The 25,264-nt window shown below is 46.1% G+C and overlaps 2 protein-coding genes across 2 annotated transcripts in view; one reads left to right on the top strand and one right to left on the bottom strand.

Moving 5' to 3' along the window:
- The window catches only part of Agps (alkyldihydroxyacetonephosphate synthase), a gene marked incomplete at its 5' end in the record, with an annotated part of 31,090 nt that extends 22,441 nt beyond the window's left edge, over positions 1-8,649 (top strand). Inside the window, 6 exon segments of the mRNA XM_077634889.1 lie at positions 45-94; positions 1,176-1,245; positions 2,513-2,574; positions 3,459-3,648; positions 4,970-5,027; positions 6,278-8,649. Of these exon segments, the coding sequence (XP_077491015.1) occupies positions 45-94; positions 1,176-1,245; positions 2,513-2,574; positions 3,459-3,648; positions 4,970-5,027; positions 6,278-6,402 (555 nt within the window).
- A 2,834-nt stretch (positions 8,650-11,483) lies between these two features.
- LOC144101750 (lymphoid-specific helicase-like) overlaps positions 11,484-25,264 on the bottom strand; it is a 31,939-nt gene continuing 18,158 nt past the window's right edge. The window contains exons 8-15 of the mRNA XM_077634885.1: positions 22,695-22,836; positions 20,845-20,970; positions 19,516-19,661; positions 18,236-18,455; positions 16,827-16,972; positions 15,321-15,571; positions 13,587-13,792; positions 11,484-11,842 (exon numbers count right to left, since the gene is read on the bottom strand). Coding sequence (XP_077491011.1) covers positions 11,795-11,842; positions 13,587-13,792; positions 15,321-15,571; positions 16,827-16,972; positions 18,236-18,455; positions 19,516-19,661; positions 20,845-20,970; positions 22,695-22,836 — 1,285 coding nt within the window. The 3' untranslated portion in view covers positions 11,484-11,794. The remainder of the gene's footprint in view (positions 11,843-13,586; positions 13,793-15,320; positions 15,572-16,826; positions 16,973-18,235; positions 18,456-19,515; positions 19,662-20,844; positions 20,971-22,694; positions 22,837-25,264) is intronic.

The raw sequence follows: 25,264 nt of genomic DNA, 5'->3' as shown, positions 1-25,264 counted from the left end.
ATTAGTAATAAAGACTGTCTCTGTCTTTGCCTTTTCATTTTCAGGATGTTGACGTTCAGGAGAGGCGGGTGTACGAGATCGCCGCCAAATATGGGTAAGCGGTTCTTTATTCCTCCCCCGCTGCATCCCTTCATTCTCGAGTAATGTGTTCACATTGCAGCCTCTTTCGTGATTTCTTTGATAAGTTCAGACTGCTAAAAAAAAAAATTTCGGCACATAATACAAGCCTTTCACTGCCAGTGTGAAGCAGTGTTCTGTAAGCTTGAAGTGCTGGTACCACGAATCACGTTACTGCACTCTGCCTGCCATCGGGCACATTGTTGAAAGCTCTGTCTGAGGTGTCTAGGGATGTTGTGACTAAGAGTTTAATTGGATGACCGAATGCTGGTTTGTTGGCAGTTTGTCTGGATTCTGCCTCTCACATGCTTGCTAAGCAAGAGCTCTCATGTCTCTGTATTATTGCTGGGCACATCAGCAGTGTCGGATTGTTCACATTGTTCTTTTTTTTTCAGCAATCATAATAACATCTGTGGATAACAATGCTAGGTAACATCTCAGTGGATAACAATGCTGGGTGGCCTGTATGAATAAATACCGGCTAGCTACAAAGAGCCCCTGAAAAAGTGTTCAACCTTAAAAGCTCACGTAAGGGCAAGATGTGCTGCTGAAGCAGCAACACAGTTTGCCTCTCATGCTTGATGCTTTTACACAAATCCAAAGCATTAATAAATGTTGTGTGCTGTTTGAGACGCTGCCTGTCGTTTCGATTTAAAACAAGTAATTCTTTAGTCTTCCAACGGGATTCGGCAATCTTCAATTTTTTTGTAGGCATGTACAAAGTGTCGTCATGCATTTATTTTAAACATTCAATGCACTGCACATATCCTTACATTTGCAGTCTTGTATCAAACTGACTGCATGCCCAGCTCGTAACTCTCTTGAAACCGATGAAGGACTTTTTTAATTCGACCGCTGCTTGACACCAGGAGCCTGTAGTTTCATGGACATTAGTATTTTCATTTACCTTTGTGTGTGTACTTAAAGGAATGCAGCATGAGGTGAAATGTTATTGCTAGAAATTATTTATTTGTTGGTGTGTTTACATCTGCATATTGTTCATAATTAATTTTATTATCTTTATTTAACTTTACCCTCTGTTTCTCCTTCCTTCACAGGGGATTGGCTGCTGGCGAAGAAAATGGCATGCGGGGATACATGCTCACTTTCGTTATCGCCTACATCAGGGTTAGCACTACTTCACGTTTTGTCTCTTCCACATTCTTTTTTTGCATCATAAGCTGCACAGTAATCGTGCCTAATTGAGCGCAAAATGCTGCATTTGTTCACATGTTGACCACGTGTCTGCAAATTTGTGAAAATTAGAAGAGTGCATTGGTAACATTGGGCGATATGTTTGCCAGAAAGGCAAGTGTGTCTGTTATGCAGCAACTACAGTTGTATTTTGCAGTTTGTGGAACACATGGAACACTTTCTTCTCTCTGTAAATCACTGAAATTTATTTGAATTAAAGTAGGGCGTTATCTTTTCAAAAAGACTGTCATACCAGGCAGGGGTAGAGCTCTTGTTCTAGTTTTTTTTGGCACATTGCTACATGCAGCACATATGCACAGAAACATTTGCTTGGGATTCTCAGTGTGCCAGTCATATGGTTTCTTTAACATGTGTCATTCCTGATGCATTAATTTTTGTCATTTAATATCTTTAGAGCGAGAGATCTGCTCCTTGGAGTGTAACTTTCAATTTCAATGTAGATGAGACAATGACCTTCAGTGCCTCACAAGGTCAAACCAAACTTAACACCGTGGTGGTATGGCCCGAGCTATGGTACTATGACCACGTGATCATATGACTATGACCATTGGGTACCTGACCTTGACTTCGACATTTGATTTGAGACAGTGGAGATAATGCTTAACAGAGCTTCCCGGTCGAAAAATACGACAGAGGCGGTCCCAAGATACAACAGAAATTTTCATCATGTCGTTGCGACAGATTTTCCTGTAGTATTGTGAAATTGTCTGTTGTTGCGACGGAACTGGCTTTGCCGTTATGACAGGAGACTGCTCAATGCTGCAGAAAATCCTGTTGTTACTACAAGAATTTCTGTTGTGAGGTCCTGAAATACTACAGCAACATCTTTTGTGACAACAGAAAGTTTTCTGTCGTGTTTTTTTGATAGGGTTCGCTTGTATAACTAGGTTCAAGCCATGTTGAACCCCAGTCATTATTAATGGAAGTGACTGTGACAGTATATTTAAAAACGCCTACATATCTTTGTTGCATAGGGCACAACACTTGTCTCAACACTTCTCATAAATGAAAATCCAACAGTTCACTTGCCATCTGCGAAGACGTACGGAACACTTGTGGCTCTCTTTACTAATGTTTGTCCGATTTGCTGCGCTGTTCATTTGCCTGAGATACATGATGGACCCACCAGCCTAAGCATCTTTGACATAATACTTCTCTGTCTCGCTTATTTACCTTCCAGGACCTTGGTCTGGACTTCAGTGTCGTTGCTGAATCATTTGAGACGTCGGTTCCTTGGGATAGGTGAGGTCCTGCGTGATTCATTGGTTGCATGTCATGCTATTCCTCTATGCAAAGAATGACGTGTTGTCAATATTCACTTCAGACCCTGCATCCTCATTTATGGACACAACTTAAGTGCGCTATCAAATCAATCTCATGTACAAAGTGCAGTGGCCGCAACTGTGGACGCAATAAAATGTGCCAAAGTCTGAGAAATAATGCTCAGAAACTTATCGACCCAGGCGTGCAATATGAACACAGAAAGTCATTTTCACAATGGGCACCTGCAATGTCTCACAGTAGGTCTGGTGTGGCTGTAGTGAGTGTGTGTTTTCGTTCACTGTCTTACGAGCGTGAGCACCTTAGTGGCCTAAACTTTTGCCCATTTGTTACACAGGAACTTCATCTGACAGGAGTTGAGTCCAAGGAAGCGCAGCTGAGACTATGAACGCAGTGTGAATTTGTCATGACATGGACAAATGAGGATTGGTCAGAAAATTGACAATCGTCGGAGAAGATGGAAATAGATTTATTCTGTGGAAACTTAACAGTCGACTCGCAAAAGATGGGAAAATTTCAGTTTTTCTCCCAGTGAGTAATAATTAATGCCTGAAGGGAATTTTATTTAGATTTAATTGAGCATGCTAGTACTTATATGTAAAGTGACTGTGGTGTTGACTCTTGCCAGAGGTGTGTGCTTTAACACCATGTGCCACCTGCACCATACTTACTTCATCACTAAAAGTAGACTTGTAGCTGGGCCTGTGGTTCTTTGTTTACTGCTGCCTGTCTCACTTGCTCATCGTGTAGTGCTTCACCTTCATCCCTACTTTCCTCGTCAAACTGGTCCCAACAGGAAGGCGGCAACTTCGGTGACCCGGAACATTTCTTCCTGCTCCTCGCAGGGTGGTGGACCTCTGCCGCAACGTGAAGGACGTGATCATGCGGGAGTCGCGCAACCACGGTGTGTCGCTGCCGCCACTGGCCTCGTGCCGCGTGACGCAGACGTACGACGCGGGCGCCTGTGTCTACTTCTACTTCGCCTTCAACTACTCCGGGGTTGTTGACCCCGTTCACGCATATGAGGAAATCGAGGTGAGGGGGGTGGAGGCGGTTTCATCGCAGCATGCTTACCAAAAGTGAGACAGCAGTATGTTAAGAGCCGGTGGAGCAAGAACATGGACAGTGGCCTGTTTTTCAAGCAGAGTACAAGATTCTAAGTTTCGGTACACATTTGCACAGGCTACAGGCACACCGAATTGTTGTCCTGCTATGTGTCTGTAATTTTAGGGAGAAGCTTAAAAGCTGCGCTTACAGCACACCAGTGAGCTGCAGCTTGCAACATTTTAGGGAGCAGCTTTTAAGCGCCTGTTCCAGGGTTTCACGTCGTTGAGGGTGGTGTAACTGGCAGAGCACACAATAAGGAAAGCGGAGGAGGACGACGGTATACTGATGACCAAAAAAATGCAAGGAGGAAAGCGAAAGAGGAGAGTACAGGGGAAGCAGCAGAATGTGTCACGCTCTATAAGTGGCGGCGGTGGCACCACATTGAATGTCGATTCCTATCTGTGCACTCCACTGAATCCAAGGCCCAGTGCTGTCGCTGTCTGGTACAGCATGTTCCACGTGCAATCTGTCGTCACTGTGCAATGAATTTTTCTGCTCTCTCCTGTCACAGTCAACAAGCAAGTTTGTCTCTAACTATTTGCTTGGGAGCGTTCCACAGCTCAGTGTTATGAGAAAGATACAAGCCTAATTTTTTAAGCATAAAAAAAAAAAATCAAGGGCCGGGCAGGTTGGAAACTTCATATCTGAGCAGTGCAAGAATACAGGGAAGAGGGCAACGCAGTTAAATAAACAGCATCTGTGTCTTCTTGTCGCTTCCATCTTTCTCTTATTTGTAGTGCTCAAATATGAGATTATTGAAAACCGAGAAAGAAAGTGGTTACAGATTGAGCCGTTTATCAATGAATCGAAACTTGAGCCTACGAAGAGTTTCTGTACCGCTGAGATTTAGAACTGTTGTGCGCAAGACCAGCCTTGCTTAACCCACTAATGGCAGGATCAAGCTTTGCCACATTCTTTCTGGAGTTACTTGGAACAGGGCTTTAACGAATTTCTAAATGCCGCATAGCAGGGTCATTAGGTTGCCACAACTTTTGTAGGAAGTGTTGGAAAGACTCTTATGTTTGTCAGCTGCCTCGGGGTGCGGTGCAACTCTTCACAAGCATTGCTCAGTTCAGGCTGCCGATTCCATTCCACTCAGCCATTAGTATTAATTTGTTCGTATATATAATCATTAATTCTTCATTTGCACCACGTGCTTTGTAATTGAGATTGTACTAAGTCAAAGCCAGTGCTAGCAGAACTGTGAGCGCTATGCAAAGAGTGACCGGGTGGCACCGTTGCTTTTCAGGCTGCGGCGAGGGAAGAGATCCTGGCATGCGGAGGAAGCATTTCCCACCATCATGGAGGTAATGCAGTGTCTCCGCTTTATCTTTTTGACAGCGCCTAAAATAGCACCTTTACGAGTTAAAATGCATTCTCTGACATTTCTCCAGTGGCAGCAGTCTGTGCCCGTTTGTGGAATTACGTTGTAATCAAGTCGACAAGGTCTATTGAAGTTTCCTGTGCTTGCAAACTGTCAGTGATGAGGAGTTCACTGCAGTGATAACAACAGCATGTTCAACCTGCTCAGAGCGTGGACCTCTGATATGTTGTTGTAATCAAAACTAGGGCACCCTTTTGAGTGCGTGCCTACCTATGCGAATGCACCACTTGACATCACAGGCACAGCAAGCTCAGCATGTTGTGCCGCTGATGAGTAATACCTGTGCAAGTCCTTACGTGGGCTGTTTAGGCAACCGCCATGTGCAGGGCGTGCTTTGCCACTGTTTCAGCAGGACGTGTAGTAGCGTTTGTGATGTGCCATTACACTGCCTTTCTTTTAGCACACCAGTCAGGCAGTGGTGTTGCAGGCTCAGATGCAGTCTGTTCATTTGACAGGGTGAGGATGAAAAAAAAACCAAGAGAATAGCCCTGTTTGTCAACAGTACGACATATTGAACAGAAGCGGTCATGCCAGCTGGTACCATGGTACATATACCTGCACAGTGCATCGATCTCAACGCTCGGTGACGCAGCATGAATTAGCCGATCTTCGGAGAATGCCGAGCTGCATATCAAACACAGTTCACGTGATAACGGGGGTCTCTTACTTTTGCTCGCAGTAATTCACTTTGAAAGCTTGTAAAGAAAAAGTGTCTGGCTCTTCATTTCAAGGTCACTTGCCCTATGTGCGACACATAGGTGACAGCACTGTGGAAGCAGGGATTTGCCTAGTTGAACTCTTGGGCAAAGCTACTGGCATTTAGGATTAAATTGCTGTTTCATCGCTGCACCACTTGTCAGGTGTGTGCGGTGCTCGTATCTGGTGTTTCACGGCTTTGAAAGGGAAAATTCAACAAAATCGAAACAAGCTCAACACCAGTGAGGGTCAAGGACCTGAAGTTATTCATGGAGTCCCGAGGGGATAGGGATGAAGGAGGCTGTAAGAAGAGCATAGCATTGAGCTCAGGCCTGAGGTAGATAAGTATCTTTGTTTAAGACCAAGGTACCGGTGCCCACTCCCAGTGCTTAGTGATATCATCGACCTTCTTCATTACAGGTGCAAACTGCATGCCATTAACAGTACTCTGCCTTTATTCTATCGCTCCTGTTTCAGTTGGAAAGATTCGAAAGCGCTGGCTCGAGCAGACCATATCGAGCACGGGTTTGCAGATGGTCCGTGCTGTGAAGCAAAGCGTGGACCCACAGAACATCTTCGCCAGCGGCAATTTGGGAATGTGAAGCTGGCTGACATCCTAAGGCCGGGACATCTTTTCTTCCGAGGCATTTCAATGCATTGCGCCACTTGGGTCAGTCTCCGAACGGACATTGAGCAAGCAAATGTGCCAGCTTCTTGCGACAATTTTGTGAAGGTCATTCAGAGGTGAAAAGTGCTGCTTGAGCTATGTCCTGCAAGACAGTTGGGAACTAATGGAGGGGAAAAGGAGGTCGAGTCTTTACTTTGTCCTTGAAAAGACCAAGACCGTTCGAAGTCTCGCTGAGGACCAAGATAAAGACAGCGCTAAAAGTCAGCTACTGGCAGCGACACTGATTACTCTTAGTGAGTTGGTCACAAATCAGTGTGAATTGTGGACCACTGTAAAACTGCTGCTGCTTGATAGAGTTTTTGGGTCGACTTCTACCATACCGTGGCAGTGGTTCACTTGGATACGGTTTGTCACTGTCGTGTTGTGACCTTCACCACACCTTTGACATCTCTCTGAAGGTCAGCTGTACTCTGAGCATTGTGTGCTGCCATGTCACATGTATTAGTTTGTGTGCAGGTCTGTTGAGTAAACCTTTTTTTTGTGTGTGTTCTCAACTTGACTTGTGCTTTCACTTATTCTAAGGAGTGGCATTATTGTTGCGAAATTTTTTTTTAGTCCACATAGTCCTCAGCTGATATGCTTTTTTGTTAGGTGAAGATAAGGCAAGTATGGGGCATTTGGTAGACATGGAAGCAATTATTTTGTTCTTTATATTTTCTTGCCTTGTAGTCACTGGTATCGAAGTACACTTAGTGAACATTGTGCAAGGTGTAAATAAGTGGCTGAACCTCAAGCCATTGAGCAGAACGAAATGCTGTACGAGGACAGCCTCAGTCGTATTCAACCAGCGGTCAGTGTCCAAGTGTTAGTTTTTGTGTTGAACCGTAGGCTTTGTGGTACACTTCAGAAGCAGAGGCAACTTTGGTATCTTGGGGTTAATGAGGTGCACAGTACGTGTCATACTTAGAAGGAACGCGAGAAATGGTTAAGCCGGCTCTTAATTAAAGCAGAGAGAAGTATACCGTGCTGATGGGCTTATTTTTTCGGGTTTTTTTTAGTCTCGTGGTGCCTGTAGACTTGTCTGTGTTTGAATGGGAAAGTTTTAGTTTTATGAGAATATACATCGCCAAAGTTTCTTGCAGTTTCTTCCAATAGGAAAAGGGCATTTCACTTTTATTTCACTAAGCAGGATATGGCTCTGGAAACTAGCATGAGCACATTTTTTTTTTTTTTGCGATACAAGAGCCGCCACTGCTAAGGGAGCTTTCACTTCCGGAAGAATCTTGCTGCAAGAGAAAAACACACTACTTCTCATCTCGCTCACTAAAACCTCGTCGTGCAATGGTATAATCAGACTTGTAAAGCAGAACTGGTTACAAGTTTTTTTTTTTTAACGAGCTCCGAGCCTTGATGTTCAATCTCGCGCACAGTAGATGTGTCGGTGCCGTGTGGAATGGATAGTTACTGCTTGCTTTGGAGTTTCTGTGTTAGTCATTTGTTTTTTCTGCCCAACTGATGTCTTCCTAGCCAATACCTGCAGGCTTTTGCATTTGTTTTTGTTCATTTTTAAAGACTAAAACTCAAGTGTCGCCATTTACGACCACCTGTGTAGCGATCACCCTTGCATCTTACTCATCACATCACTTGTGTCTACAGTACAGCTGCGCTGATGGTAAATCACAATTTCTTTTAATCTAAAATGCTTACCATTTGTGTTTTGAATTCTTTATCACACGTCTATTCACAGCTGTGCAGAAACAGGACGGGCATTTTCATGCAAGCTAAAAACAAACTTCATAAAGCAAAACTGCACCACTTTCACGATTTGTTTTGATCAGCGCGTTCTCGGTGTAAAGTCGCAGCCACTTTTGTCTGCTTGCACACTTTAAAAAACCAACTTTCTTAGACAGTAAGAATTGAAAAATTTGTGAAAAAATAAATGCCTTTACCCCTGCAAGGCTGCACCCCCTGTAAGCAGTCGCGCCGCCAAATGAACAAAAGTTGAGTCATGACATGTTAGTTTTGTACTTTATACACTGCGGCATTGAATAAGAGATAGCGGGGAAGTATCTGTGTGTCACAAGTTGCAGGTTCAACCGCTTATGCCCCTCTGCCTGCAAAGCGAATTTCTCTTAACCTGTTGTGGTTTTCTTTCTCTATTTTGTCATAGAAAAGTGTTTCTGTTGGCGGCGATGTGAATAAACATTTTTTGACATTCCTACACCTGTCTGCCTTGCAGATGGAAGCTGGTTAGCGGAACGGCTAATCTGTGTATTCTGCATGTGAATGCATGCCTTTTGCTGTTGGCCGCAGCCTAATGTAATGTGATGGCGAAAGGTCGCCAATTGCAAGATGACAATGACATCACTTATGCTGCTGGTCGAGAGCACTCCCTGAATCCACGAAGGAGCACAAACTATGCGGTTGATCTGCATTTCCCAGCACTGCCGTTGAAATGCAAGATGTGCCCCAGATTGTGCAGGGCAAGGCAGCACAATCTACCATAGAGCAAGCTACTTCTGATTGGTGATTGGAGCCCAGGATCTGAATCCGAATTGCCCATTGAAACACGTTTCGATTTGTAGAGCAAGAAAGTGCGCTCTAAATTGCGATTGGAATTCATTAACAGCTGGCAAGCCTAATGCGAGCACCCCATTTGCCTGCAGCACTGTTCATGTCCCCTCCCTTCTCTAAATACAATTCTACAACACTTGGACATCGTCCTGATTAATGAACAGCATGTGACAAAGAACAGAAAAGGAACATTATGGCTTAACTTCTGTCCAGTTTAAGGCGATTCAACCTTGGTTAAGTAATATAGTACCACTGCCTTCAAGTGGAACCTCAAGCTCAAACCAAGTTCCCGGACTCTGGGTAGGTCAAGGAAAGGGTGGCGGATTTCAATGTGGTCGTGGAGTTTTTATGACAGCAGAAGCCCAGGGACTGCCAGTTACATTAGCATAGAAGCGTTGGACTTGTGCTTTTCTATCTTGCATGACGGCTTAATGTCCTCGGTGGTAGCGAATGGGTTTCCAGTTGCAAGAAGTGTCTGAACAGAGAAAATTGTCTATAAATGCCAGTTAGGATGTGCTCAACCAACAAAGAGCAAATGTAGTTCCTTGAAATTACAAGAATGATGCACTGTACCACTTCACTGACGTGGTGCTTCCTTTAACCAAGTGCTGAAGTGAAAACTGCTCGACAAAATGGACACGACCATTTTATTTCGAATAAAAACTAGTACTTGTGCATATGCTTCGTACAGCTACCATGCAGTCCGTGCATAATCATGACAAGTAGTACCAAAAAGCTGCAGAGTCTGCAATCATCCCCAGCCACTGAACAATACAGCCACGGTCCATTTCTGCAGGTCCCTCGTATCAAGGAATGAACATTTCCCTCTGTCTTAAGTCCGATTCCTTTGAGATGGGTGCTGCCTGTGCTTTTTACAATGTCAACAAGGACCACTATTGTCATGCGAAGACTGGTGTTACTAAATGACAACACTTAAAGAGGTGATGGGACATGCAGGCCGTTGCATAGCCATGCACAGAAGGGTGAAGAACAAACGCGACAAAATTGGAGAAACTCGTCCTTCCGTGCATCCCTATAATAAGCACCAGTTTTTCTTGTCATCTTTTAGCACATCAGTCTTCACACACCAGTGCACCAGGATGTTTTATTACAGTAGACTCCCTTCGAGACTAACTTGAACAGACCATGAAAATTTGTCTTATCAGAAGCGCTCCCAAAAAGATGTGTGAGCATGCTATGTGCGTAGAAATGTCTGTTACGTGAGAATGAATAAAATTGCCTGGCTGCGAGTAAATTGGAAAGAAAAAATTTATTACACTGTGCACAAAGTAAGCTGAACATCATACTTGAAAAAAGCGCAAGCAACTGACGGGGAAAACACGGGAAGAAACGACCACACAGGCGCTTCAACCAACTCGCCCAACTTTCGGTGTTAGTGAGCTGAACAGTCAGGCTACAAACAAGCTCTAGTTATCAGACTTGAAAATACTGCATATACTCGCGTAATGGACCTGCTTTTTTTTTCAGAAAAGTTGACGTCAACTTGGGGGGAGGGTCCACAAATTTTCAACAGGTTTTTTTGGAAGAGTCAAAATTTTATACATGTCTGCTTGCGCTTGCCTGCCCGCCATTCCGCCCAACCATCCGTCCGTCCGTCCATATCCACAAAGGCACACGACCAGACACATTCGTATTGCTCCTGATGTTGAGCTTGGGAGTCTAGAACTTGAGTCAACATAGAACTTGAGTCATAGGGTATTGAAGCTGCCACTTCAGAAGCGGGAATATACACTTATCTTCGCATTTTTGAAGCAACAACTTCAAAATCAGAAACTTAAGTTCTAAGATAGGCAGGAAGACAATTTTACCCTTATTGCATCTCTTGGTGTCAACAGAGCCCAATGGCATACATTTTAGTAAGTTTCCCGGAGCAAATTTTTTCAAACCTCTTCACAAAATACACGCATAAAAATTACATAACTGCTCAAGGAATTGTTTTACATGAAATTAAATGACATGTTTAGAATAAGCGTGCAAAAATACATGTTCCCTGAAGATTTTTTAACTGTGACTTCATTAATAAATTTTTTTTTTTCACGACCAGGCTCCTCTTAAGTACCTGCTGCACTCTTTTTTAGCATGTCGATTAAATTTGTTGGCGCTGCATTAACCACTAGTGACTTCAAACGAGCCCGGCTCATCATAAACCGGCTATAATTTCTGGCCCATGGCGAGTACAGCTTGTCGTGTGTTCTCTGGCGCTTTGTGTCCAGTTTAAGGTGAGTTGTGCTTGTACAAAACATCTTTTTGATTTGCCAACAGATGGCAGCACTGGTGCACTAAATGACCATTTTGCACCATTTATGAAAAAAACAAAAAAATGCCTGTTAAAGGGATAATGACAATGGCACCAAGAATAATTACACTGTCATTTGGATTAAACTAGTTGGCACTACAATTTGAGGCAGCATTTTGATTCAATACAGAAAAATTGCGGAGAAATTGAAAGTGCAAATGACATCACTTAAGCACAAATTTTATTGCTCCGAACAAATTTGGGTCTGAAAGGCCCAGGAAATAAAGGCAGCAATTTTCAAGAAATGAGGTTTCCACATACATTAAGACTAGTTGCAATAAAATCCTTGTACACAGAAACAATACGGATAATAAATAACAATAAAGCTGTGTAATTTTGTTTCGGTGCACAAGTTCTGTGACCAAAAAGTGTGCATGTAAATTTTGGAATGAAAGACTTAGCACCGTGTGCCCGTTGGTTCGGGGTCTGCAGGAGACCGGGGCACTGGCTTTGGATGTGCCTTCACATCGAAGGCCTAACTGAGGTTGTCGCTGGTTGAGCTTGAGCTGTCCTCTGCCACAACCTGGAAGGATTTCAATGAAATACCACTCATGACTGTTCTGATAAATTAAACAAGGACTCGTATAAGAAAAAAAACCACATCCATCGCAAAATGCTACACTTTGCACTTTGAAATTTAAACATTTTACTAGAGTACAACCTCATTAAATCAATTCTTTCAATGCAACACAATTATCCAAAGCTGTTACTAATGCGGGATTTCCGAAGTCCAGTTTGCAGTGGGCCGGTGTAAAGTTTTCCAGCTAGAAGTCGAATATGTGTGCACTCGGTAGCTGTGACATCTCCTTTAATAAAACAGGAGTTGGCAAAACAATCCAGTTGCCTCAACTGCCTGACCACAGTTACCTGACCGCAGTTGCCTGAATTTAGGCAATACACATTTATGCAAAAGTGTCAGCACATCATGACGTTTACCTCTGCCAATGTCGAAATGACAGATAAACCTCATAATTGCTAGCGCTCAGGTCCGCCATGCACGACGCTGAATGCACCACTGACACTAGTACCTCAGTATTGCATTTTTGAGCATGCTGCCTTTTCAATAGGGGCATGTGAATACGCCAAATTTTGAATAGCAGTCTGCAAACTTAATTTGCTGTCCGTTTTGGACCACTCGCTTGAACTTCGCAAATACTTTAAAATTTGATTTTCCTATTCAATTGAACCCGCAGTGAAACACTGCGGCATTTCTAAATGGCACTTCCAAGTTCAACACACACGATCTCGCGCTAGTCGTTGCTCTTTCTTCATAGTGTCCGTTGCTGGCGTGTGTGAAAAAGGCGCACGCGTGGTGCAATCTCCGCCATTCACATTTGCTACGCAACCAAAAATTTGCTATTCACACCTCCCTACTGCTTCGCAGCTTCATCAGGATCACATTCAGGCCTTTGGATGCAAAGTGCACATGGCAGCGGAACCACTCACTCTGCTGGTGCTTCCACTTGACAAAAAAAAAAAGGCCAATTGCCCACAAATGCTCGCACTGCATCTCAAAACGCTTCTAAGAGCAGAATGGGAGACAAGAATGAAGTGGAAAAGCCCAAAGCCCAAAACTACAGCTCTGGACCGGGACGAAAGCTTGTACCCACGGAATAATCGGTGGGTACGTACCCTTGTACTGTGCAGTGTCAGTGCACGATAAAGAACCCCAGGAGGTCAAAGTTTCCGGAGCCCTTCACTGCGGCGTCCCTCATAGCCTTAGTCGCTTTGGGATGTTAAAACCCCAGAAACCAAACCAACCTTTCATTCTCTACTTTAGTGACAAATCATGCTCTAATTGCTCACAGCAGACTCCTTCAATATGCAGCCAGTTATTATTAATCGAATTTGGGCATTTTCTGAGGAGCTATGCATCTGCATACTCTTTTTCTGCAAGCATTTTAGGCAGTGAGGGATGGACACCAAGACACGAGAGGTTTTCGGCACCTATTGAAGATCATTTTGGTTCCCCAAGGTTGATACATGACAAACATTTACCTATGCTGCATAATGCGACAAGCCAGTGATATCTGTTAGTCTGTGCTTACATGTGTGATTAAAACAAAGTCAGCAAAAAGGAAGCAAAATTGTACCCCTAGCACAACGTAACAGAGATCCTACCCCTCGCTGTGTGGACATCTACACCAACATCACGGATCCAGGTGGTTCGTGCTCTCAGCAACTATCATATAAGATTGAAAGCCCCTGGAACCCACATGCCAACACACACTGGAAAACTCGATAAAGCGAAGGTGGGGCAGCCGTACCTCGAACAGCTTGTTGGGGGCAGTGTTGTTTTCTCCAGCAGTGAGACGTGTCCGATCCAGCAGGGCATCAAGCTCCTTTCGCGAAAGCATGCTGGAGCTGGCCTCGATGACGGCCGAATGGTCCGTGGACTGGAGCAGCTCCAGCAGCTCTTGCGGCGAAAGGGCGCCACCCTGGGATGCGTCCTTGCCCACCTTGGCAAACTTGCCTGCAAACACAGATTGAAAGTTTGGTCACCAAGCATTTACACACAAAACACGTAGCGCATAAATTTGTTTCCATAAATATGATAACTGCAATTGTAAACCCTGCCGCGATACCTCAGAGGTTATTGTGTTCAGCTGTTGAGCATGAGGATATGAGATGGAATCACAGCCACATTTTGACGGAGGCAAATGCAAAAAGGCTATGTGATGTCAGTGCATGTTATAAAGATCCTCAGGTGGTCAAAATTATTCCAGAGACCTCCACTACGGCACCTCTTTCTTCATTTCTTCTTTCACTCCCTCCTTTATCCCTTCCCTTATGGCAGTGTTCCAGATATGTGAGGCAGTCCAGGGTGCCATTTCCTTTTCTCAAAAGCCAATTTTTCATTTTCATTTTTTTATGTGCTCTACGGTGTCAGTCCTGTTGTACAAATGTCACGTTGCACAGGGGATGCTATGGGTATGTGGCATCCTTGATATCACAGCACATGTCTGCTGCTATGGCTGGGGTGGCGCTGGCAAGCACTCTAAGGGTTAGGCTATAGGCAACAAGACTACATTCGAAAGTAGGCAGGGAGACAATCACCACCACAGTTCAGTTGGTACAGCACTGATATGACGTTTGTAGGTTCGGATCCTGCTCACAGCATGGTTGGTTGTCTTTTTTCCTCTAACCTGAGTTAAATTATCATCTACTGCTACGATTACACAGCTAATTTGCCCACCCTAATCAACACCACAGAAAAAATAAAACAGCAACCTTTTTTGCTCAAGTAATTTGTGCCTGCACATAATTTGTGCACCCCCAACTTCTCACCCGGATGTCTGAGGAGAAAAAACTTTTACTCGCATATTTTGCGCTCTCTGCTGCACCAGGCCGCCAGCAAGTAAGCGGGTGCACGCAAGCCAGGCTTGGGAAGATTGGCCCGGCCGCGTTGCCCAGTGTGGTTGCGAAAGGTGCGAGTGGCAAGGGCATGAATTGTGCATCGTTTAACCGGCTCGCTCACATTGATGGTCGCCTTCTTGGACGAATAGGTACCGAACAGTTTGTGGTTCGATTTGTAGCACACAATAATGCTATTTTATTCATAGCCCGTTATCTCCTTTGCCTCCCAGTGCTGGGTTTGTGACTGTATCATAGCGTGTTTATTGCTTTGAGCTGCGCACGTGACGCCATGCCATCCCACGGGAAACTACAAACGTGGGGTGGGGCGGGAGGGGGTATGCGTCCTATATATAGAGTCAACTCTTTTTTTTTTTGCCCAGCAAGGAGGCAGGTCTGCGTATAGGCAGCAATATACGTATATATTGCATGTTATGACCTTTGTAGAGCTTTTGGGAGGTGTTCAGAAATTTTCATGTAATTTGCACATCCCCTTTTTGAAGCCTTAATTTATAGAAAAAAAAAGTGCGCAAATCACGCGAGTAAATACGGTACATTCCCCTCTGCTTTCCTTAGTTTCAGTGACTGCTTAGCTTCTACTCAGCACACAGGGACGGGCACAGCACACTGATGGCCAGGTGACAGACCTTTCTGCATGATAAGCTTCTCGAGGCGTCGCTTGGCCCCGGCCATCTGGAGCATGCGCTGCTCGACGGTGCCCCGTGTGACCAGCCGGTAGACGACAACTGGCCGCGTCTGGCCGATGCGATGGCAGCGGTCCATGGCTTGCAGGTCGCACTGAGGGTTCCAGTCCGAGTCATACAGCACCACCGTGTCCGCCCCCGTCAGGTTGATGCCCAGGCCGCCCGCACGCGTTGACAACAGGAACAGGAAGTAGCTGTCCATGAGGAAGAGGGGAGAGAGTCGTGGCACCTTTGTAAACCCTAACTGACTGGTCCAGCACACCTCAAATGGTTATACATTGTAATCCGCTTATAACGATACCAGATATAACGATATATTGCTTATAACAATCAAATTCTTTAGATTTACCAATTCTCCCATATTCCCTATGTAAATATACACCGTATACATAACGATAAAATTATCGCCGAAATAACAGATACGACAACAGGATTCTGGCCACACGGAAGGTGTTTACCACCAAAATTTGTCTGAAAGTCTGATAAAAAATAAGATGCTTTGAAGTGAATGACGTGAAAACATCACAAACAGACCGGCGTGGCAGAATCTTTGATGGGGGCCTTGCCTACGCCCTTTGGAACCAAGCGCTATTATTATAATCGCTGAAGGGGCAGAAAAGGACTTCGAAATATTCACTTCCAAACTATTTGAACCAAAAAACACTTTTTGCACATGCCTAGTGGCGGTAGCCACATGCATGGGGTAATACCTGCATGCATGGCAGACAGAATACGTGGGGTGTATTCTTTTAGCTTTTTTTTTTGTCGGTCCAGATATAACGATAATCGGTTATAACAATCGGAGTTTCCAGTTTTGCACAATACCGTTATAAGTGGATTGCACTGCATAGATTATCAAGAAGGAACGTTTACAGCAGCTTCATTATGGCTAGACTGATAAGCCCTTCTCAACTGGTAAACTTTAGACATTGAGAAAACTGCTAAGAACTGGCTGGATTATTTCCCACTGCTTGGTTTGATGGCGCAGCAAGAGAAAAAAGAAAAGGGGAGAAGGAACAGGCTAGCAACAGCCACCCAAAGAGGCACAATGCTTACCTGCTCCAGAAAGCAGAGGGAACGGAAGGGAAACAATGCTGTGTGACGGCACTCACAACACGAAACAAACAAGAAAACAAAACACATGGAACATACCTAGTAAAAAGTTTGAAACGTAAAAAGAGGCATGCAACAGATAAAGAACACTAAGTACTCAAAACTGTAGCATAAAATTGGGGCACCAGAAGATGGCAAAGACGATCATGACCCCAAGACCGTCCGGCAGTGTTTCCATGCTTGACTGCACAAAGCAGCTAACTGCACACTGCAGGACAAACCTACAAAATGTAGCTTGCACACGTTACGCCATCCAGAGCATGCAGCCCTCGTCGAAGAACACGTGCACGTGGCCAGAGAGTTAGCTCTAAGCGAAGCAGAGCAGTAAAGGCCCACCTGGGGTCCTCGTTGAAAAGCTTCATCTGCTGCTGCCGATCCTCCACCCTGGTGTTCCCATCAAGGCGGCAGTACTTGAACTTCCGCAGGAGGCAGTAGTCCTCCAGGATGTCCAGGACACGGCACATTTGGGAGAATATCAGCACCTGCAAACACATACCAAAAAAAAAAAAGGTAAGGCTGGGCCTGCTGCAAGCAACTCGAGACACTTCTGTGTAGAACTGGATGCACATGTGCGTAGTCGGGAGCAAAAGTGATGCATACCACGTAAGCTTCGACTAAAGTGCACCGCAGCACCAAGTCTCTGTTATGACCAATAAGCAGAACAGATCGAAACAAGGAAGTTGGCATTCCTGCAAACTGCTCCTCCGTTCAGTTCTTTCGACACAAGATGCGCCTATGACATGGTGGTATGACAAAGTACAATCAAAACTTGCGAGGTGGACAAGACTTTCACTCTTGATAGTATCTAAAACGTTACAGTAAACCCTAACTTGGAGTCAGGTACCCTTTCCTTCCCGCAAGTCTCCTCTCTTGACCTACACGTATGTCGCCAACCAGGAAAACTTAACTCCTGTCCTCACCTTGTGTGAAACAAGGAGGTGCAGAGTGCCATCAAGAAGCGCACAACGCATGCTAGTGTAGGCTTTGCTCGCCGCCTTTGCAGCATGACCAGGCCGCACATTGCACTAGCTGATGACCCCCCTCTTCTCGTTCCAAGTTTTCACCGGCAAGAATTCGAGCTATCGGAGTCTGCCTTTTTCACAAGGCTGCTCTGCATGTGCGAGCCTCTCCCCCACCAGCTCCACTGGTTGAAGCCATACCACCACCTCCCACTGTGCATGTGCAGTTCACGTTAGCGACAGGTGCATGCAACATGGAGCAGCTGTCAACAACAGACTTGCCACAGTGGCACAGCAGTGTCGCGTTGGCCAAAAAGCGACCTTCTATACTCGAATGGCGCTCAACCACCAGCACTTTCAGCAGCTTCCAGTGTGCTTCGACGGCACCTGGCGTGGCATGAACTGTCTCTATTTCATTGCGAGCGCGCCAGCCGACACCGGCCCGACCGGACCAGTTCCTCCCTTAATCAACGGTACACTCCTTTGCGAATCCAAGTTAGATGGCGCGTCGGACTTTCTGCGCATGCGCTTCTCCAGCTACAGCTACTGCACCACAGCATCACCAACTTGACGTGACCGACCATCACCAGCGCTCACCTACACACTGAGAATGTTGGAGTACAAATGCGCCCTCGAGGAACCTGATTGTGCCGTCATCTCCCCACATGCATTTGCTTTCAACCCGTAGCAGATGTATTTCAACCACTCTCACCCCCACCTTCCCCAGCATATCCACTAGCCGTGAACTTTTCCTGCTGGCTGCACACACCGAAAACGGCTGCTCACCTTGTGGCCTCGCCGGCGGAGTTCCGTGAGCATGCAGTCGAGCAGCCGCAGCTTACCGCAGGCCAGGACCAGATGTTCCCCATTAGTGCCGTCGTCCTCCTCACAGAGCCCGCGGAAGAGGTACGGGTGGTTGCATATTTTCCGCATGTCCATGACCGGGTTGCGGCTACGGCGCAGCTGCTCAAGTGGGTCGCGAGCCTCTTGCTTCGACGAGGTCGAGCTGCCTCCCGGAAAAAGAGACAACAGGAGCCACACACCGTGTAAGAACACCCGACAGCGCCAAAAAGCGCAGATCCAGTTCACCTCCGACAAAGTAAAGTAAGTTTTTAGGTGGAAAGTTGGATTAAGTCTTCTCACATAACTGCACTGCAAAGAGATAACATTCACGAGAAAGACTATGCGGACATACGTGGGGGGATGCTGCACTCATCATCATCATCAGCCTGACTACACCCACTGCAGGACAAAGGCCTCTCCCATATCTCCACAATTAAGCTTGATTAGACAGCATAACAGCCACACATCATAGTCATACGTTCCTGCCATATGACTTTGTTATGTAAACAAATCAGCTAAATTTTAGGCACCTTAAAGCACTCATGTTAGCAAGACAAGCAAATGAAAACACAAACTCCGTGGAGCCGCGTCAGAGTTACTGTAGAATACGAAGGTGTTGATTTTAAAAATAATTTCCTGCATTCATTTCGCAAACCAGACGTGATGCGGTTGTGTGCTTTTTTCAGGTCTCTGCACCCGCCGCGGTGGCTCAGTGGCTATAGGGCGCTCGGCTACTGATACGCAGTTCCCGGGTCCGAACTCGACCGCCTCGGCCGCGTTTCGATGGAGGCGAAACGCAAAGGCACCTGTGTGCTGTGGATGAATGTTAAAGATCCCCAGGTGGTCGAAATTATTCCGGAGCCCTCTGGTGCCTTTTCAGGTCTCTGCACATATTACTGCATCCACATTAGACAGCACTGTGCCTCAAATACGAGCAATCTCAAAAGTGTTCAGGCTGTGTCCACAAATGCAGATGCAGCACCTGTAGGGCATAAGTCAATGCAATCAAAGTGGCACAAAACACAAAGCTCTTGTGGATAACCAAAGTGGAGCCACAATGTGGCCTCTGAGCAGGTCAATTAAACAATACCCACACATGATTGTGAATCGCCTCAGTGCTGTCTCTCAAGCACTAATCAGCAAGCAACATACATACAGTCTATTTTCAATTTTTTTTTCCAATTTCACCTTTCCTAAAAAAATAACGATCGCTGCACACCCACCTGATGCCGCTGTCACGGGAGCTCTCGTCGTCATCGCTGTCGTGCGCAAAGATGTCTTTCTCGCTGGGTATGAAGTACCTGACAGCCTTTCTCGTAGAGCGCTGCTGTCTGCCCATGCGTCCCGTCTCTTCATCGACGGCTTCAGCCTGTTGAAGTGATTTTACCACACCTGTCATATCTGCCTCCAGAACCTGTATGCCAACTGCTTGGACTAAAACCGGCTTTATATGAGGGATGCCAAAAAAGTAATTCCCTTTGTTTGTTATCTCGAACACTGTTTATTCAAAATTTATAACATTCACAAAGGATACAGCAGCATATCTGCCGGACCTATTTTACTTTTCAGTGTAATCTCCGTCAACTTGTAAGGCTTTGTGCCAAGGTGAAAAAAGGCATGCACGCCTTCTTTGTACCAACTTTTTCCCTCTGGTGCAGCCATGTCTTCATGGCACTACTGACGTTCTCGTTGTTCTCAAATCTGAATCCACAAAGCGCATCTTCTAGCGGCACGAAAAGATGAAAATAAGACGTAGCCAAGTTAAGACTGTAAGAATGATGGGGCAGTACAGTCCAGCTAAAACCTGCAATGGCATCCTTTGTTAAAGAAAAAAAAATTGGCGGTGGTTTAGCTCTGGTTAAACCTGGAGTGACGCGATAGCTACAGCTGGCTGAGTAGAAGTTGGTCACGTGACCACGCACATAACGAACCACGTGATCAGCCGTGGTGCTGCACCGCCGGCAGTTGCTCTGCACCACGTGACCAACCACGTGACAGCATGGCGGCGCATTCACAGTGTGGTGGCGCAACCACAGGGTTGCTACCGTAATGCTACCGTAATGACTACAAAAAAAATGTGAAACTCGCACGAGTTAATATGCCTGTATAACACAACATTCTGCAAACATTTACGGGCTTCCCTGAGACACAGCAACAGCATAACCAACGTAAGCGCCACTGTCAGCCATTTTCTTTTGTTGTTTGTTTATTGGCTCTAGAATATTCCATGACGTCAATTATGGCACGACCACTGGCGTATGAGTGCGGCCACTCGGACTGTGCCACACGCAAACAGTGCAAACGCTAGTTCGAGTCACTGCGCACAGACGGTGCTACAAATCCTGCAATGCGCCGAATGGGCACAAGCGCTTGTTCACACTGCTGCACAAAAATACACCGCGGGTCCGTGATGGGACACTCAGCGCAGCACCACTTTCCATCCCTCCTCGCACTCCTTTCGCGTTACGCCACAAACATCGACACCGCACGACCGGGAGACTTGCCCTTAACAGCTGACGCAGTAAGAGGAACGTGCAGACCGCAATCCCCACCTTTGGTTCGGTGGCCGCCTCCAGTGCACGGTCCACGCAGAACTTGTAGAGCCTCTCCTGGAGCGGGCTTAGCGGCGCATACACAAGCAGCTCGGTCTTCCTTGGCAGCTCGAGCGCAACGTCCTCCTGGAGAGAAACGGATCACAATGCTCGGTGCTAAACATGTCACGCAGTACTTATATGGGACCGCTGGCAAACCAATGACGAGGAAGCGCGTATTCAGGTCAAGGAACTACAAACGCAGCTAATGACAGCCACTATTCGAGAAGACCAATTTAAATAATTGCTGCATTCCACCAGCTCGGTGGCACCAAAACAGCCGAGCTGCAAGCTGCCGACTGGCACTCTGACATGTGCACCATGACCTTTTCTCATCACAGCGGCAATCGCAAACACACAGGTTTTACCCAAATATGAATAAACTGACTCCTGATTCTGCAAAGCCGAGGTGGCGGCACATGTAATAATAGCCATTTGCTTCACAGAACCGAACGAAACTCACACGTGTTTTCCGCATAATAATAACTGCCATAAGCTTGTATACTTTGCCGTGCAAACACGGACAAATTCACCATCGGGTGATCCATACTGTGATAGGGTGACCCTGGCTGGCTAAAGACGGTATTTACTGATCGCTGGGAAAGGCCTTTGGCCCGAGATGGATGTAACTGGACTGACTTAGTGATAAATATGCACTACCATTCGGTGTGTGCTTCTTGCACATACCCACCAACTACCATGTATTGTCGTCTAAGGGCCACACTCCTTTTCGTGGTTTTCACGGGTGCGTCCCTCACATGGGGCCAGCATTTTTCTCTATTATTTTTCCGACCACAGCAGAGCCCCAATTATGCGTCCCTTTTTATTCTGCGACACGCATTTTTATGATGAATCAGCGCAGTCTCGGCGAATCCTTCGAATACATAACGCACTGAAAGTATGGATAGGACGCGCACACGACGACCAGCAAGAATTAACCGCATAAAGTAAAACAGGTTGCTAGATCAGTTTACTGGCAGACATCGCTTGATTCTAGGTTAAGATCAAGATCCTCCAAAGATCTGGCACTCGAATGACCGACGGTTCGGAGTGGCCGTCAGTGTGAGGTGCATTCACCTGGACTGCTTTCCTGCGCGCTTCACTGTCAAAGGCTTTGCAGAAATCAGTTACTATATGTTCATTAATTGAGATTACTGTGTGACAGAGAATTGGTAACATGGCTAGATCTTTTACAGTAAACCGTGGCCAGATTCAAAGCACTTTTGGTGCAGCTTCGATGTGAAGCATGCTAGGCCTAGCGACATCGGGCGAACAGCCCGCTACTACGACCCTCAAGCCTGGCACGTGGCATGTCGTCACAAAGAGACATGCATCTAGCATTAGCAGACCCCATTCTAGTTTTTTTTTGTTTTTCTCAGAGCATAACATTTTGTCCTTTTTAATGTGAACACCGAATGCACAAGACAAGTTAGCAGCGCTGCAGCGCTGCATGTTCACGGGTCCAGGCAGAGTCTGGCCCATGAGACAACACATGTGTGGTCATTTCAAATGTAGCACGTAATTATCACCTATCAGCTCCCACACATGTACATCATCACTGCACACAACGTCACTGCATCATTGCACATGTGTACATGTCCAACGATGCAACCGGAAGCTCAAGCATATGGACAAAACTGAAACTATTTAAGCCTCATTTCCACTACACTGTGTGTTTGCAAAACGGGGAAAGGCCCAGTATCACTGCAGTCTGAACAGAACTGCTCAGTAGCCGAGCAGCCCTTGTGAGCAGGTCGTACAAAACTCCACCTTCTGGCCTAGACCGCGCAGACACAGACAGACACACGCACCTTGGTTCGCCGCAGCAGAAACGGCCGCAGGACCTCCTGCATGCTGGCCACAAAGTGGTCCGACTCTTCCCGCTCCACAAAGCGCGCAGCCCCTTCGCTGTCCGCCCCCGACAGAGACTCCATGTCGAACCACGACTCAAACCTGCACACACAGACAAGCCCATGTCATACCCTGGACAGTTAAAGTCCAGAGAGCGTGATTCGGATCTCTCAGAGGCAGAGCGCCACAACTGCTGGTTAAGGGCCACACTGAAGACGACTCGACCGAATTGAATTTCTTTTTCCTGCGCAAAATTTGACTGGCTTTCCTGTCAGTGCCACTTCCTTACCACTCATACACCATAAGCCGTTACAATGTTTCAATAAATTAAATTTAAAAGCTAATGCCTTGTCTGCACAACCGTCACCCCTGGCACACAACCCTTCTTGCACCACATGACTTGATAGCAGATTTTCAGTTCATCTCCAATGGTTCAGTGGCCTGCACTGTTCTAATGCCATAGTATTAAGGGTCCCGTTCAGTGCAGAAACTGCCGTAGTTGTTGGCTGGTTTAGACAGTCCGGATTGGTCGACAGGGTCGTGACGTCACCTAGCCATAGAGATACAGCTGTTTAACTATACAGGGTGCAACCTGCTTCAGGTTTCTCGCATCTTCAAAAAGCAATAACTTTCATGATCGAAATAAATGGCACGAAGCACAAGCACATATAGCGCGGAAAAAGTTGTGCCACTTCGTGATCATTGTTTGGAAGTGAACAGTGGCGTAGTGCGCACACAAAAACCGCTCTCGACGCCACCGCAGTGTGTCCGTGAAAACAGTCGGTGATGGCAACACCTGCATTTCGTGGCTTGACCTTTTCTGGCTTCCAAAAGCTGCGTTTCCAGAGGAAGTAGCTCTTTATCACCAGAATGTGGCAATTTATTGATGCAGACTAACTTCGATTTGCCCTCAATGTTCCTTTCATATTACTCTAGTACCCCTCCCTTCATTGCACAATTTTTCCTTTCTATCATTCGTACGTACTAGCCTTGACGCACAGTCTTCTTTCATGTGGCCTAATGAAACACAGCCAGAACTATTCGAGGAATAAAAACTGGAGGGGACACAGAAGCTCCACCGTAAGGGTATGATGTGACAGCGTTAATGGATCAGTACCCATAGACATGGAAATGGTCATTTTCAACTTACCGCATTTACACAATTGTAAGTCGACTCGAATGTAAGTCGACCCCCCACATCACATTTCTGAAAAAAAAAAAATTGGAGGTCGTTTACACTTGGCTTTTAATAATAGAACGCGATAGCACTACCCCGCGGCCTCCGCTCATCGCCAGTCGCTATTAGCTGCTGCACGCAGGACCGCCCGTGGGCACATTCCAAAACGAAAATGTGTTATAGTCGGATACAACTTAAGTCTGCAGTGAAGCTTCGCCCACATTTGGGACTGATGCACAGAATTCCTCCATGACAAAAACGTAGGCCATTGTTAAAACTTCTCTTGACACCTAAACAATAAGCTAATCACGAGAAAAATGTTATAAGCCCTAGAATTTCCTTACCTGCCTTGTTTACTAAAGTCAAACATTAAAATGATGACTTCATTTACTTTTGTGACTGGCTAGCGGAGTAATACAGTACGCCGTGGCCCAGTGCTAACAACTGCTGTTTTTTTTCCTACTATAGTCCTACTATAGTCTACTATAGTCTCTGCACTACTCATCCACACTTGCGCTATAGTCCTCACTAGCGCTGCTGTCGCGATCGCTGCTGCGGTCCCACAGCTCGTCGTTCTAACATTGTCCTGCAGCGAAATCCCGCACTTCGCAAACAGCCACATCACGACATCGCGTGAAACAGCTGAAAATTTTGCCTCGTTGCAGCTGTCACACCTGTACCACTCGTTGCGAACGTCAAACTTGCGGCCCGACGTGCAGTTCGTTTCTTCGGCGTAAAGAATGATAGCCGTCTTAAACGTAGCCGTGAACGAGCGCTGGTCGCTTACCGGACCCGAAGCACGAATGACGAATGACGAAACACTACATTAAAAAATTGTGAAACACGGCCGGCAGTAGTCGAATGCGGCAGAGCCAAAGAGAAACTACGCGTGAGCGGCGTCGGCTCTTCCGTCAGCTACCGACACTCATCGGCGCTGCTGGTTATGAGTGGGGGTGCCGACGCAATTGGAACAACGGCCCTTTCAACAACTATCAACGCTCACTTGAGCGCCGAGTGCGCGGTTGAAAGTAAACAAAAAGAAATTGGACGCCTATTAAGAGTAAAATGCGAATGTGTTATCGGGCCGCCGCCGCTTATCAGCAGACGCAATCTGTGGCCACATGTGGGAAGTAGGCTGGTGCCGGTTTGCTGCTTATCGACAGCCATCACAGGCTGCCTCTCGCAGAGTAGGGATGCCGATTCCGCGCACTGACACAGCAGCTGCTCAAGGCCAGCACCAAGCCACGCAGCAAAAATGCAACCACGCTGTAGCATGCCTGATATCTAGTCTGTCTCGCCTTTATTTATGATGCGATGCTTTGGTTTCGATTTTAAGTCAACCCACCCACTACG

Source organism: Amblyomma americanum, chromosome 8 (assembly GCF_052857255.1).
Source record: "Amblyomma americanum isolate KBUSLIRL-KWMA chromosome 8, ASM5285725v1, whole genome shotgun sequence".
NCBI classification, from domain to species: domain Eukaryota; kingdom Metazoa; phylum Arthropoda; class Arachnida; order Ixodida; family Ixodidae; genus Amblyomma; species Amblyomma americanum.
Note: the sequence above shows the minus strand (reverse complement) of the source record. Positions and strands in the feature narration are given on the sequence as shown.